We start from the raw sequence: 15,176 nt of genomic DNA, 5'->3' as shown, positions 1-15,176 counted from the left end.
GGACCGTCACAACTGATAATAGGCCGCAGGTCCCAGTGACAAGCCAAGGTAACTTGTGGTATTGCTGAGAGACCAAAAATGCATATCTGTGGTGCCCAATACTTTCAGAAATGAGCAAGAACAACTATATGGTGAGCCATCTCTCTGACAGTTGTTCTCAACCCGAGGAGCCAGTGATCTGATGTCTATTCCAGAAATTTAGAAGCAGATATTGCTGAGGCAAGGCATTCTGACCAGCGGTGGATACAAGCTACATCCCTTGCAACAATTTTGCTGTGCAGTGAGGTTGAACAGCACTACAGAGATGAAAGGGAGGAACGACCCCGAAGGATCAAAAGGAAAGTGGACCCACTATGCAGAAACTGACAAACTGGTTTGGAGAGCAGGCTAGGCCATTTGCTCCAGAGAGGAAAGAAAAGGACATACTCCACTTGGGGAAGACCGCTACCTGAAGGGACCTAGGAATAGATTGAGGGAAGAGTATTGATGAATCAATGTTGACCATGACCTTCCAGTTGGACTGTGCTAATGGACAGAATGGTTGAGCATCAGCCCTTCTCCTATCCGCTCTCAAACACAGAAGGTCAGGATGATGGAACGCGAGTCACAGTCATTAAGAGGCTGCTGGATATTGCGGACGGCCATGTTCTTTTAGTTGGCTAGGGGCGTTAAAAGGGGCGTTAGCTGCAGTCTCATAGTAGAATTACTCCTCCTATGGAGGTGGGTAAACTGCACTCTTAGTAGCGTCGCTTCTATGCTCAGTACAGAAGTATTGGTGCAGCTGCCCGTGATGCGCCCGGTGGAGTACACGAGTGTGTCACTGAGCTGATGAAGCCAACGAGGACAGAGACATCACTTCCTGCAGCTACAGGTGCAATCGTAATAGGAACATGCAGAGATTACTTCCATGTTCTAGGGACTATATTGGTGGGTGCAGCGGAAGGCCAGGGACTGTTGTGGGATGGCATAGGGCTGTAAAGGAGGAAGACCCCTGATGGCCTAGTGCTGTAAAAAAGATTGCCCACCGACTATAAGGAGAGGGGGCAGTGCTAAGAGAACGATTGCAGGCAAAAGAAGCTGCTTCTCAAGAGAAAGATGATGTCCCCCCTTCCCCGTGGCAGAGTCAAGGAGTGTACTGTGGTAGTTGCAATCTAGTTCTGGAACTACGCTGCAAAAGACAGGGCCTAAGTTTGGACTTCATCCCGGAGGTAAGCACATTAAAGAGTGCACTCTGGAGGTAGAAGATACATCGCAAGATTAAGAAACAGGAGGGAGCCAATCCTCAGCAGCAGGGAACAAGCCATGAAGCCAGGGTCTGATTAGGAGTTGCCTGCCAGCAGCGCCAGGGACTAGGCAGCAAAGCTGCGTACTCCATTAGGAGCTGCCAGCAACACCCAGGAGTAAAGGCCCATTTACACGTAATGATTATTGCTCACAATTCGTTCAAAAGAACACATTTGAGTGATAATTGTTCAGTGTGAATGCGGAAAGAGGGGGAAAAAAAAAAAATTGCTCACTTGTCGTTTGCAGTTGTTTAAGCCGACTTTTCAGTTAGTTTAAAACATACTCTGTTTGCTGGCTTCTCATCCTGTGTAAATACTCCTCGCTCAGCGCTTCCCATGGGAGGTGAAGTGGATGAGAAGCCTGCAAGCCGGCAGCAAGACTTTTAGTTTAAATGCGCTGCACGGAAGAGTCATCTTTTTTTCTTCGTGTCAATCCTCCAAGCGGCTGCAGCCTATACTCATGGTTTTTGATTTCCCAATGAAATGGCCAAGAAAGTAATGTTCATCGTTCTATTGTAAAATATTTCACTGTTCGCTGTAAAGCAGCTTTTATCTTAGCTCATCTTTTTAGTTTATTCTATCAAGTGAACTTACATCTTTGTCTCCTTTCTTTTTCCGCGTTTGTACCGACAAAGACTCCACCTCACTTTCGAACTGATCCACACCCATGTTCAAGGTGTCAATTGTGTTCTGTGAAGGAGAGATAAAAACTCTACTTTAGTCCTTTAGGGCTCACTCACATGAGTGTATTTTGGCTTTGTAATACGCAGAGCTAAAACCCTATTGATTTACATTGGGCCATTCAGGCCTGTGTTTTTCACACTCGCATATTATGTGTATAAGGGGAAAAAAAATTAAAAGATGCGGCACGCCCCATTTTGTAGCGGGATACGCACCAGTATAATCTATAGGTGTATAAAATACACAGTCAATATGCATGTCACACGCGTATTTGCTGCGTACAGCGTATTATGTAGCCAAAATACGCTCATTTGAGTGAGCCCTAACCCTTGAGATATAGAAGATGATAAATCACACAGCAGCGCCTCCAACTCCAAGCATGCCACACACTATCAGGCCATGCTAGGGAGTCCTAGTTTTGTACATATAATAGTAATTGTTAACAAGAGTCAGAAGAGAAACAATAAGTTTATGTTACGGTTTCAACCAATGGAAAATTGTTGAATGAGGACATGCCTTAAATGATTTTTTTCAATCAATATAGATTACATGCTAAAATTACAACTTTTAATCAGGTACCATTAAGATAAAAAGCCCAGCAATAGACAAACCATATTCACAATAGTCCGAATTTTATATAATAGAAAAAGAATCATTCCTAAAATTGAAGATAAATTAAAATATTCAGCCCCTTTATTGATCAATATCGTTACAGTGAAAAACATTACAAGACTGATTGGCTCAGGAAGAGCCTGCCGCATTACAGGGCTATGTGGAATATGGTATTGTGAGAAGACATCATAGCTTCCACACATAGTGCCTATATTTCTAGGATACAGAGCCATGGCAGATTTGGGTGGTGCCACAGAAGCTCCGTGAATGAGCCCTTAGTTTCATTACTATGGATTCTTACCGTTAACCACTGTCCAACCTCTTCCTTCTCCTTCTGCGCTGGGTCAACCTTCTGGGCAAGACCAAGACCTTCCTTAGAGTACGCTTTAGTCTTTGTTTCACGTTCCACCACTTTGAACCTTTCCATTTGCTGTAAGAAAGGAGAAAGCTTACAGCAGCAGTAAAACAAAATACTGAAGAATTTAAGCCACAGATCATTCAGCTTAGGAGGTAACAGAAAATATGTCTAATCACCAACAATATGGTTGGAATAAAAGTCTGATATTAAAAAGAGGACCAGTCACCTCTCCTGACAAGTCTTTTATAGTAAATACTTGCATTCCCCATGAATTAACAATTCTGGATCATATCATCTTAGAACTCTACATGCTGTTCCCATTATTTCTCCTAAAAATGTATGAATAAATTGACAAGTCGGTGCTACCAGTTGGGAATGGCAACACATAATTGTCAATTTCATACATTTCCAAGAGGATTGACAGGCGCGGCAAAAAAAAAAATGCAGATAATTGTTTGCCACAGCAATATATCAGAGCCAAAGGAAATACACATCATGACTTAGATATGCAAACAGCTAATGTGTCAGGTGTGCCCTGCCAGTACACCACTACATGTGACTATGGTGTGTATTGCAAGGGTACTTTACTAGGATGAAGTAAAAAAAAATTTTTTACAGTAGGTAAAAGTGTGAAGGTGTCAAACCCTGCTTCAGACTATCAGACTATGCTGAAGGCCAAGTTATTGACCTGTACTGCAAACTACAAATGAAACGCAACGTGCAAATGTCTTTGTGAGCTGGACTACATCCGAACAATTAACCTTACCAATCATACCCTCTCCTTCTACTGAAATCTATTAAGAGGTGTATGCCCATTAATAGATTTGGTGCATCTTTGGCTGTCACTGCACCTGAAATTGAAATCTACGTCTGCCATGAGTAGGCGTTCATATGTGCTATAATTTGCGCCAATGTCTAGCTCAAGTTATATTAACTTTGTTGTGCCACAGAGGCCCCTCTCCCTCCAGCCCTTTTTTACAGAACACTGCTCCCTTTTGTATCCACTTTTGAAAAGTATCAAGAGGCTTAAAATTCACAAATGTTTGACTAAGGCCTCCTGTCCACTGGCGATTCTTCACTGCGTTTCCAGCGACTACTATGGAAAGTGCAGCCCTGCTGTCCACAAGTCGTGAATCCTAGCGATTCTCTGCTCATCAGTTTTAAATCGCAGCATGCTGGGATCTGCCGTGATGCTCCGCGGTGAGCCTATCTGTCAGATAGGCTTAGCGCGGAGAACAGTCAGCTCTCACCTGCTCCCCAGCAGCGGCTCCTGCGGCGGATCTCTGCTGTGGGATATCGCTACGCCCGTGGACAGTATGAAATGTGCTGAGATTCACAATAATTTTATTTTAAATACCAAAAAGGTGATTCAAAACCCTTGATGAATTCCACCCAATGTACGGTCTTTATCAAGGCAACCCCTGTCTACATGGACATCCCATAAAGGGGCTTTCCCAACTCAGTAAAGGAAAGACTGTATCTACGGCTAGCAGCAATTTTCACCAGCAATAACAGCCAGCTGTCAAGGATTCCAGACTCCAAACCTGCTGTCTTTACAGATATCTAAAACACAACTGAATAGACATATTATATGGTGCAATATCAGGTGCTTTGCCCGTCTAAAGCCCTGACTATTTACTTGACGTACCGCCCCTCCTCAATCTCAATACTGCATGAATAATTAAGGTTCTTTAAGAAAAAGAAAGACACAACCCACTAGACAGCTTGATTTACACCATCACTTTTCTTTACCGTTTCTATTAGTTTTCGATTTTCAATAAGCTGCCTCTTGTCTTTGATCTCATTGGATGCAACCCATGTCTTTATTTGGTCCCGCAATCTCTGTAATAGGTTTAGAAGCACAGAATTGTTCAGAAGATGACATTGAAAGTATGCAAGTAGTAACGCTACAATCTGCTCCACAACATTCATCTGATGTTAGTGACATCAGTGAAACACCACAGGGTACATCTGAATCTCTGCAAAGATAAATCAACAATACAGGTGTGTGCATACTTTGTAAGTGATGGGACAAATGCTTCAATCTACTGAGTACAGTGAACCAACCTGTAACTTCTTAATCTCCTTCTTCAAGTCAGCTTCATATTTTTCTTTCTGGTTGGCATTTGCAGCGTTGTGTAACTATAATAAAGGGGAAAAAAAAATCTTTAAAAAACCCCCCAAAAAACAACAACCACCAGTATTACAGATATTACCCGCTTAACGTAAGGGTACGTCCTGGAGTGTCAGGGTATGTATGAAGAGAGGTCGCGGGGCGACCTCTCTTCATACGTGCTGTTTATTACAGCTGACACCCGCGGGCAATAGCTGCAATCGGCTATTAACCCTTTAAATGCCGCTGTCAATTCTGACAGCGGCATTTAAATCCCCCGAACATCGGTAAGATCGGGGGAGCCGTGCAGGTGTCATGGCAGCCAGGACCTGAAAGGCCCCAGGGCTACCTTAGGAGACTGCCTATCAAGCCATCCCCGTGGGGCGGCTTGATAGACTGCCTATCAAATTGCAGTATGGCGTAATGCTATAGCATTACGTCATACTGCAGGAGAGATCAAAGTGTCACATGTTGTAGTTCCCCAGGGGGGCTTAAAAGAAAGTAAAAAAGAGATCAATAAAGTTTTATTATTTTATTATTAAGTTATAAAAGTTCAAATCCCCCCCTTTTGCCATATCTACTATTAAAAAGTCTAAATCATAAAATAAAAATACATATTTGGTATCGCCGCGTCCGTAAAAGTCTTATCTATCAAAGTAGCACATTATTTACTCTGCATGGTGAACGTAGTCTGAAAAATAAAGAATGCCAGAAATGCACTTTTCTAGTCACCCTGTCTCCCAGAAATAACACAATAAAAAGCGATCAAAAAGTCGTATGTATTCCAGATTGGTACTTTTGTAAACTACAGGTCATCCCGCAAAAAATGAGCCCGCAAACAACTGCGTTGACGGAAAAATAAAGTTATTACGCGCAGAAGATGGCGGCAAAAAAATAATTGAAAAAAATTAAATGTCTTTGGAAAAAAAAAAAGAGTGGTATAGTAAAAAAAATATACACAAGTTTGGTATGGTAGTAATCGTACTGACCCATAGAATAAAGTTATCATGTCACGTTTGTTGCAGTGTGTGCGCCGTAGAAACAAGACGCACTGAAAAATGGCAGAATTTCATTTTTTTTTTTCATTTTACTCCACTTAGAATTTTTTTACGTTTTTCAGTTCATTATGTGGTACATTAAATAGCACTAGTGAAAAATACAACTCGTCCCGCAAAAAACAAGCCCTCATACAGCGACACCGATAGTAAAGGAGTTACGATTTTTTTGAAGGGGAGAGGAAAAAACAAAAATGGAAAAAGAAAAAGGGCTGAATAAATTGTTTTCTTTATTCTTACCCCATTACAGTCCAAACTGCTATAATTTTTATATCTCAGTCCCCATATAGGTTTAACCCCATAACGACACAGGACATACAGTTACATCCCGCAGGTTTAGGGTGTGCATGGATGGTGATCGGGGGCCAATCCCACTCCATACAATGTGGGTGCGGGTGTTTCTTACAGCTGACACCCAACGGCAACAGCTGCAATCAGCACTCGTTTAAATGCCTTTATCGAAGGTTAGGGTTCCCAAATGGCCCCCCATGATGAGATTACGGGATGCTTTTTGAATGCCACGGCAGCCAGGGACCTTCTGAAGACTACCAGGGCTGCCATTGCAGATTGCCCATCAAGCCATGCCTGTGCAGTGGCTTGATAGATATGGGGACTTAAAAAAAAAAATTGAAATTAGTTTTAAAAAGTTTTATTAAAAAAAATGAAAGGTAATAAAAGTTCCCCCCCCCCCCCCCCTTACCATATTTAGAATTAGAAAAATCTAAATAAAAGAGAAAAAACATATTTGGTATCTATGACCATAAAAGTCAGATCTATCAAAGTAATGCACTATTAACCCCACACAGTGAACTTTATCAGAAAGAAAAAGAGTACTTGTCAGAATTGAGTTTTTGGTCACAAAATCTAAAAAAAAAAAAAAAAAAATGTAATAAAAAGCGATCAAAAATTCAAATATACTCCAAAATGGTACTAATAGAAAATTACAGAATATCCTTTAAAAAAACAAACAAAAAAAAAAAAAACACGGCCCCTCACATAACTATTTTGATGAAAATTTTTTTAAAAAGCTGCGGCTGTAGAGGATGGAGGCCAGAAAATAAAATATCTTTGGGGGGGGCAGCTATATCAATTTGGTATCACAGTAATCGTACTAACCCATAGAATAAAGTTATCACGTCATTTTTGCTGTAGTGTGTACACCATAGAAACAAGACCCCCAAAAGATGGCGAAATTGCACTTTTTTCCCCATTTCACTCCATTTACAATGTAATAAAAAAATTTTTAAATGCTACGGTACATTACATAGTACCATTGCAAGATACAACTTGTACCGCAAAATACAAGCCTTCAGACAGCTACGCTGATGGATAAAACAAGAGTTACGATTTTTTGAAAGTGGGGAGGAAAAAACAAAAATAAAAATGAAAAACAAATGGGCAGTCCCTAAAGGTTAAAATACCGAAGAGAATGTTGGTTGGGAAGTATACAGAATTGTTCAAATTGTGTAACTAACTGTCCTTGACACCTTTAAGTGTAAATACATTTGTTTTTTAACGGATTCTAATGAACTTTATTTACCAGATTTTTGATAATATGCTACTCTTTCTTCGTGTGTATTGACAGCCTGATATATGGAATATCTACAATATGGGAGGACAGCAGACTTTGTGACAATGTGCCTGTATCATGTGCTATTGCCTCGTAAGTGTGCATAGATCAATATGCGTAAATGTGAAAATGGGTTAATATGAAATTGCAGTAAAAAAAAAACTACTTCCTATTTTAATTATTAGACTCTCTTAATTAAATATTTTTGCAAGTGCTCCTTTTGTTAGAAATATAGTTATGCTGTTGCCTAGCAACAAGCAGCAGAGCCTGCCGGTGACAAGCTGAATGCTCTTATTGCTGCCTAATCCCCTACTGTACTGCCGCAGCACTGGCTGCATAGATTGATAAAACCCCAACACATCTTCCGAAAGGCAGGTGCAGACGAGGAGGAAATCGTAAAGATATTCCATGTGACTTTGCACATGGAAAATCCGCAGCGAGGTACTGTACCATCCATGTGGATGAGATCTGAACAAACCTCATCCATATATTGTAGTTTATTGTTCCGGACAGCTGGTTTATGTTGCTGTGACTTTCACCACAGATTTCATCCATTTCAATGTAGAGGGGTGAAATCTGCAGCTAAAGCCGCATATAACACATACGTATTCTGTGGATCCGCAGCAGATTTTGTGCACATACTTTTATAGGGTTAGTTTATCTAGTTTTACGCCCCCCATGCCCAAAACTTTATAAAACAAATATGCCCACCTAGTCACCGGACCGCCACTTCAGTGCTCCAAAGCCGCAACAACGGCGACATCACCTAGCAAGAAGACTAGGTAATGTCCCCGTTGGCTGCTGTGGTCACATGGGTAAATAAAAGACTGTAGCGCAGCTAGAAGCGCTACATCACATTTTACTTCTTTTTTATGTACATCCCTCCACTGTCACCAATCACTCAGAAGACCCCTTTAATGAACTGCTGCGCTCTAGAAGGTCGATAGGAACAGTCAGACTATACATCTTTTACAGCTTTGTAATGCAAACAATCTATATAATACTGACACCTGTGGGAAAAAACGGCAACACAAAATACAGTTAACTGTTCATGTGCCAAGTTACATATAAAATAATAAAACATCCACAGTATTTTACCTTTTGCCAAATATCTTCAAACTGCTCCACCCCTTCAGACACCTTTTTCAAACACCGATCAATCTCGCCTGAAAGTAGTGCAATATGAGAAAGTTTTTGGCAAGAACACTGGAATTGAACAATTAAATGTTACTAAAATATCCATAAAGGGGATATTACAATCTTATACACTGAAATGCCACTTTATTAGAGACACCCATATAGTAGAGTGTTGAAGCTCATTTGGTCTGGAGAACCACAGCAAATAGTCATGGTGTAGATTTCATTAGGTGTGGGAAGTCATTCTGCATGAATGCTGGCCCATGTGGGCAGAAAGCATCTGGCAGATGCTGCAAATTAGATCGAGGTACTGACATGCTCTGGACAGCTGATCGGAAGAGATCACTGATGCAGATTGCATGCACCGAATTCTGACCTTCCATCAGCAACAGAAATCTGGATTCATTTGACCAATCAATGTTTTTCCACTACTCTGTGATCCAATTTTTGCCCACCGGATACTTTGGCTATATGTTCAGACATGTCAGCTGGAGCAGCAGTTATATTTGGCTGCAATTTGCTTGACTGCACAACAATTCTTGATATTCTCCTCTGACCCTCCTATTGGAGTAGTTTTTGTCCACAAGATTGCCTTTTGCTGGATGTTTTACCTTGATCAGACCATTGGCAGTATACTATAGACACTGTTACACAGGAAAACCCCACAAGGTTGGCTTTTTGATGATGACCAGGCCAAATTGGAAGTCGCTCAAATAGCTTGTTTTCCCCATTCTAATGTGGATTCACGCTGAAAGTGATCCACGAAAAACTTGATTTTATTTTGCACTCCGAGGCCACGTGTCTGATTTCCATTAAGTAAAAAGGACAGGTGTCTCTAATAAAGAGGCTATTCAGTGTTAAGTGTTGATCTATCACCCCTACCAATCCTAAGAATGAAAGTGCCACACAGCTCTGCATCCCCTTCTGATTTATCCTTGCACTGTGGGTGGCCAGGGAGCAGGAACAAGCTGCAAGGGGCTGCAGGGCTTAGGCCTCCCTCACACAGGTATTTGCAGAAATGCAACATTATTACTCACCTAGCAGGCACCATCTGGGTACCTGCCGCTGCTCCCCAGAGCTCCAGACAGGCTTTCGGGCACCTGTCACTGCCGACAGAGCATCTTTTGCTAGTGATGGGTTTTAAAGACCCCACCTCCACCGACAGATTGCTCTGATTGGCTGAGCTCGTGGGCTCAGCCAATCACAGCCAGTGCTGGATGAACCAATCACAGCCATTCATTGAATAGCTGTCATTGGTTCCTTGGTCGCGGGCTCAGCCAATCAGAGCAATCTCTTGCTGGAGGCAGGGTCTTCAAACTCCATCACTAGCAAAAGATGCTCTGTCGGCGATGACAAGTGCCCGGAAGCCTGTCTGGAGCTCCGGAGCGCAGCGGCAGGGGCCCTTAATGGCGCCAGCTAGGTGAATATTGATTTTATTTTTTTTTAGGTAGTGTAGCTAGTGCTTGCATTTAGCACTGTCAAAAATGTGGTACAAAGTTGTGCCACATTTTCAGCAGTGCTGAAACCGCTGCCCATTCATTTCAATAGGCGACGCACAGCTGAAAACGGCCAAAGATGCATCGCTGTCAAAGCGCAGCGTTAAAGATGCTCATTTTGACGCTTGTGTGAGCAGCCCCATTAAAATGAATGGGAGCGTTGTACAGGGTTTAGCGCAACACTGAAAAGGCAGAGCTAAACGCTGTACAAATATGCCAGTGTGAGGGAGGCCTTAATTCTCAGGATCTGCAAGGGTCCTAGATGTCAGACCTCCACAATCATAAAGTGATGGTATATCCTAGCAATACACCATTAGTTTTTAAGATGAGAATACCGCTCAATTATATATTGCTTCTATGTAACACAAGAACTTGGATGTTAGCCCAAAGCGTAGAAATGTAATGCCATCAATGGCAAACATTCTGAACACTGGATTGCTTACAGCCCAAAAATGTCCCAAGAAGCACTATCTTCTCGAACCTCTCTTGATCAGCTGTTATCATAGAAGAAGCCACTTGCAGCCATATTTATATTTTCCCTGCAGCAGAAATATAGCATTATCCAGTAGCCAATCAGTTAAGTGGCCATCTGTTTAATGTAAAAAAAAAAAAGCCGGGTCTCTCAGAGCAGCTCTTGGGATTGATTTGAGGATTCAATGCCTTACTTTTTTCCCCTGCACTCCTGATCTGACATGGAATTAGCCAGCGAATTAAAAAAATAATTTAAAAAACCCCTTCAAGTGTTTAACTGCTGTGACACTGCATGTAATAGATTCCTATGGATCCCTTGTGTACATGTAATGACTAGAGATGAGCGAACGTGCTCATTTAGGACAATTACTCGATCGAGCATCGCTTTTTTCGAGTAACTGCCTACTCGGGCGAAAAGATTCGGGGGGCGCCGGGGTGGAGCGGGAGGAGCTCTCTCTCTCCCCCCCCCCCCCCCCACTCCCCACCGCACCCCCTGAATCTTTTCGCCTGATTAGGCAGTTACTTGAAAAAAAGCGATGCTCGATCGAGTAATTGCTCTTAACGAGCACGTACGCTCATCTCTAGTAATGACACGTGTCTGCACAAAAATCAACAGTGTTGGGAGTCTTTATGATAATCATATATACTCAGTTGAATACCCTCTGGCCTTCTACAACTATCTCAGCTAGAATACAGCACGGTGTGATATACAGTAGCAGTGCATAACAGTGTACAAGATAAATCTTGTCCAGGCTAAAGAACGACAGAAGAAATTAATGTATAAAACCGAGTGACTTACCCTGTAGTTTTCTCTTATCCGCCATATTTCCTTCACTAGAGATGGGTTTTCTTCATACTTTATAAAGGCAGGATGCTGTGGAATAGAAGATAACATCGTTACAACACATTACTGCAAATACGCAGGTCATGAATACACTTACACTAGGTGTTCAGCACCAATTTCTATGCTTTTTATATATAGAGCACTTATGGGCCACTAATTGAAATGCTGACATTCATTCTGATGTTCACAGCATGGCTGTAATTCTCCGCTTGAAAAATTATTCATTTTGCAAATGACAAGTGCCAAGTGTCCAGCTCTGAACAATGGCTCATTCTTGGCCTCTCTGCTTTTACCTTTCCACTTGCTCAGCAGAAGCCGAGTGACTTGATCACACAGACCTGAGAGATACCCGATGACAGCCTAACAAAAAGAGAGAGACAAGGATCCTACTTAGCTTTCCTTTCATAACTGGATACTCTTCACTGGGCATGAACTGGGGAGTAGGAGCACCTGCTGAGATATACCTACCTACTTAGCAGGCAGGATCCTAAACTTGAAGCTGCAAGCAAGAGAAAATAGCTATCAGCTGAGGACATTTCTGGTTACTAGGTTCTGGCAAAGTACTGGTTAACTGGTAATGATGCTATTGCTATAGAAGAGATGTACGTAAACCTATTAGGTCAACTAGTTAAATGTTCAGCAGACGAAAAATTAAAACTAAAAAAAACCACTTCAAATATTAACATAAGACTCGAGTAAAATGAGGAACATACTAGAAGAATTTTAGTCTGAGGCTACATTCACAGGAATGCGAAACTCACACGAATAGGAACTCCATTCAGTTGAATGGAGTCATACACATGAGCAATATTTTCCCTCACTGCGATGCTACAAGGTAAAAAAAATAAATCTTTGCATGTTCTTTTTCGCAACCCCTCGGAATGCATCGCCCACTGTTTTGAATGGGGCAGCCGAACATTGCATGCGGTGTGATGTGAGGTTTCGCATTGAACTCACTGCAGGTAAAACGCATGTTAACAAGCGCGATATCACACTTATCCGCGTGAACATAGCCTGAGAACGACAGACTAGCTTATGGTCTTGTTTATACAGTGCAGTTTTGATGCAGCTTTTAGTGTAGGACTTGGGAAAAAAAGCAGAGGGTGAAGGCAAAACCTATAATTCACTCTTATTAGATTATGCTGTATGCTATTTTTTCACTTAAAGCGGAGTTTTCTTAAGTTTTTTTTAATCAGGTGACAAGCCTGAAAAACAATAAGAGCGTCTAGTCACCAGCACCAGGCCCGACGCTCTAGCGCTGCATCTCCCAGTGGCTCTCTTTACATCCATCTACAGGCTGACCACTGCAGCCAATCACAGGCCTCAGTGATGCACAGTGATTGGCTGCAGCAGTCAAGCTGCATACAAAACATCACCATTCACAGGATGTAAACAGGAGCATTGGGGAGAACAGGAGATGCTACACTGGAGTTGTGGAGGACTGCAACTGGTGAGCAAATGCTGTTTTATTGCTTTTGCGGGTTGCCGGGAGTATTCTTTTTGGGGGAAAAAAATACTACTTGAGAAACCCCTCACAACACAGTTGCAGCATGCAAGCAAACAGGATCCCAAAGAGAGAAGAAATGGGCTAAAAATCACACATGTAGATTTCAAAAGCAGTTTGTGAGGCAGATTTAGAGCCAAAGCAAGGAATGGATCCAAAGAGAAAAAACAGGAACATTTCTCTTCTGCACAAACTCCTGTATTTAGTCTAAAAGAACTACAGGTGTGATTCCAGCTTAAGGCCGGTTTTGCACATGCATGAGCACCGCGTAGTTGCTGATTGAACGCTGGTGCTCCTAGGCATTGAAATGTCTAATTAGTCTAATGCGTTTAAGATGTTTTTTCCCTGCGCAATTGTGCAGTGTTTCATGCATATCCTAGCGTATTGTGTGTGCATTTGCACATCCCTATTGACTACTATGGCGCCTTTTGTTGCAAATGAGCAGGAAGACGGGGAATGTTGCACTTTTTTTTGCACAACCAAAATGTGCAGGAAAAATACGTTTATGTGAACGAACTCATTGAAAATCAATGAGTTCTATTTACTACATACTGCGCAGAGAAATGTGCCCTTGTGAAGCCAGACGAAAGGGTATATTCACACAAATCAGAAATGGGGTGGATTTTCCACGGCGCGAAATCCAGATCAAAACTGGATGCCGGTTTTCACATGATTTTTCTTGTTGATCTACAGCATATGTCATTGTTTCAATTGAAGGGGTGAAGTTTGCTGTGGATCCCTGTCAAAATCCGCACCATTTCTGCCATGTGCGAACATACCCTAAAGGTGCATTTACCCAAATAATTTTGACCATGCAGTCAAAACCCCATTAAAAAAATTGTGCAAAAATGTCATGCGTTTCAGACATTTAAATAAGCATTATAGAGTTTTTCTTCATTTTGTTACACTTAGGTTGCATTCAGACGACCATATATCGGCTGGGTTTTCACGCCCAGCCGATATACGGCGTCTCTCTCTGCAGGGGGAGGAGGCTGGAAGAGCCGGGGGCAGTGCTCTGAGCTCCCGCCCCCTCTCTGCCTCCTCTCCACCCCCTCCCCGCCCCTCTGCACTATTTGCAATGAGAGGAGGTGAAATGGGGCAGGGCTAAGTTTCGGGAGTTAGCTCCACCCCCATCCCGCCTCTCCTTATTGAAAATAGTGCGGGGGGGGGGGGGGGGTGGAGAGGAGGCAGAGAGGGGGCGGGAGCTCAGAGCACTGCCCCCGGCTCTTCCAGCCTCCTCCCCGTGCAGAGAGAGACGCCGTATATCGGCTGGGCGTGAAAACCCGGCCTATATACGGTTGTCTAAATGCACCCTAAAAATGCATTTTTTCTGCAGTTTTTCAAATCCTATGGGGAAAGCGCAAGTAAAAAATAACCTGCAACATTCAGTTCATGCTACGTTTAAAAAAAGAACAAAAGAAAAAACAAACTAAACGCCGTGTACTTGTCAACAATTTGCTATAAACTTTAAAGTGACATTTTGTTACAGAAAAAAAATACAAAACAGTCAATGAAAATGTAGCAAATGGTTTTGTGAGTATAGTATGTATAGGCATGGATTCAGCAAACTCCATGAAGATGAAGGGGACAGTTGCAGCAATTTCTGGAAGAAATCTGTAGCATGTGAATACAACCTAGTTTTAAACTGCCTGCAGCGATTCTTCTGCGTTGTTTTTAGTAGAGTTGTCTAAATCGTGTTTTGTTGTATAAGCATTTTTTGTGGCAAACTGACATTTTTTCAGGCGTTTTTTTCCTTAAAGCTCAATAAAAATGTCATACTACTGACAAGCTGCTTTCTGACATAAAGGCCACCTTAGCTCCACAAACCAGAACACTCTGCATCTAGACAGCTTTCATATTTATATATAAGCTACCAACAGAAACCTGGCAGCAGAACTGTAGCCCCACCACCAGGAATGCTGCTATACGCAGTGTGGAGAAATGGTCTTAATAGTATAAGGCTGAGTTCACACAGGGCCGCTAATCTCGGGATTAGCCAGCCATGTGGACGAGATTTCTGAGAAATCTCGTCCACACGGGACGGCCAATCCG

General features: G+C 42.2%; 1 protein-coding gene across 7 annotated transcripts in view; it reads right to left on the bottom strand.

Moving 5' to 3' along the window:
* The window catches only part of CNOT3 (CCR4-NOT transcription complex subunit 3), a 57,204-nt gene that overhangs the window by 25,344 nt on the left and 16,684 nt on the right, over positions 1-15,176 (bottom strand). For 5 of the 7 annotated variants that reach the window (XM_066607775.1, XM_066607774.1, XM_066607778.1 and 2 more), the window contains exons 3-10: positions 12,089-12,119; positions 11,914-11,980; positions 11,576-11,650; positions 8,771-8,838; positions 5,002-5,076; positions 4,687-4,776; positions 2,878-3,006; positions 1,878-1,973 (exon numbers count right to left, since the gene is read on the bottom strand). In XM_066607775.1, coding sequence (XP_066463872.1) covers positions 1,878-1,973; positions 2,878-3,006; positions 4,687-4,776; positions 5,002-5,076; positions 8,771-8,838; positions 11,576-11,600 — 483 coding nt within the window. In that variant the 5' untranslated portion in view covers positions 11,601-11,650; positions 11,914-11,980; positions 12,089-12,119. The remainder of the gene's footprint in view (positions 1-1,877; positions 1,974-2,877; positions 3,007-4,686; positions 4,777-5,001; positions 5,077-8,770; positions 8,839-11,575; positions 11,651-11,913; positions 11,981-12,088; positions 12,120-15,176) is intronic. The other 2 variants (XM_066607777.1, XM_066607776.1) reach the window with 1 other exon arrangement.

Source organism: Eleutherodactylus coqui, chromosome 6 (assembly GCF_035609145.1).
Source record: "Eleutherodactylus coqui strain aEleCoq1 chromosome 6, aEleCoq1.hap1, whole genome shotgun sequence".
Taxonomy (NCBI): domain Eukaryota; kingdom Metazoa; phylum Chordata; class Amphibia; order Anura; family Eleutherodactylidae; genus Eleutherodactylus; species Eleutherodactylus coqui.
Note: the sequence above shows the minus strand (reverse complement) of the source record. Positions and strands in the feature narration are given on the sequence as shown.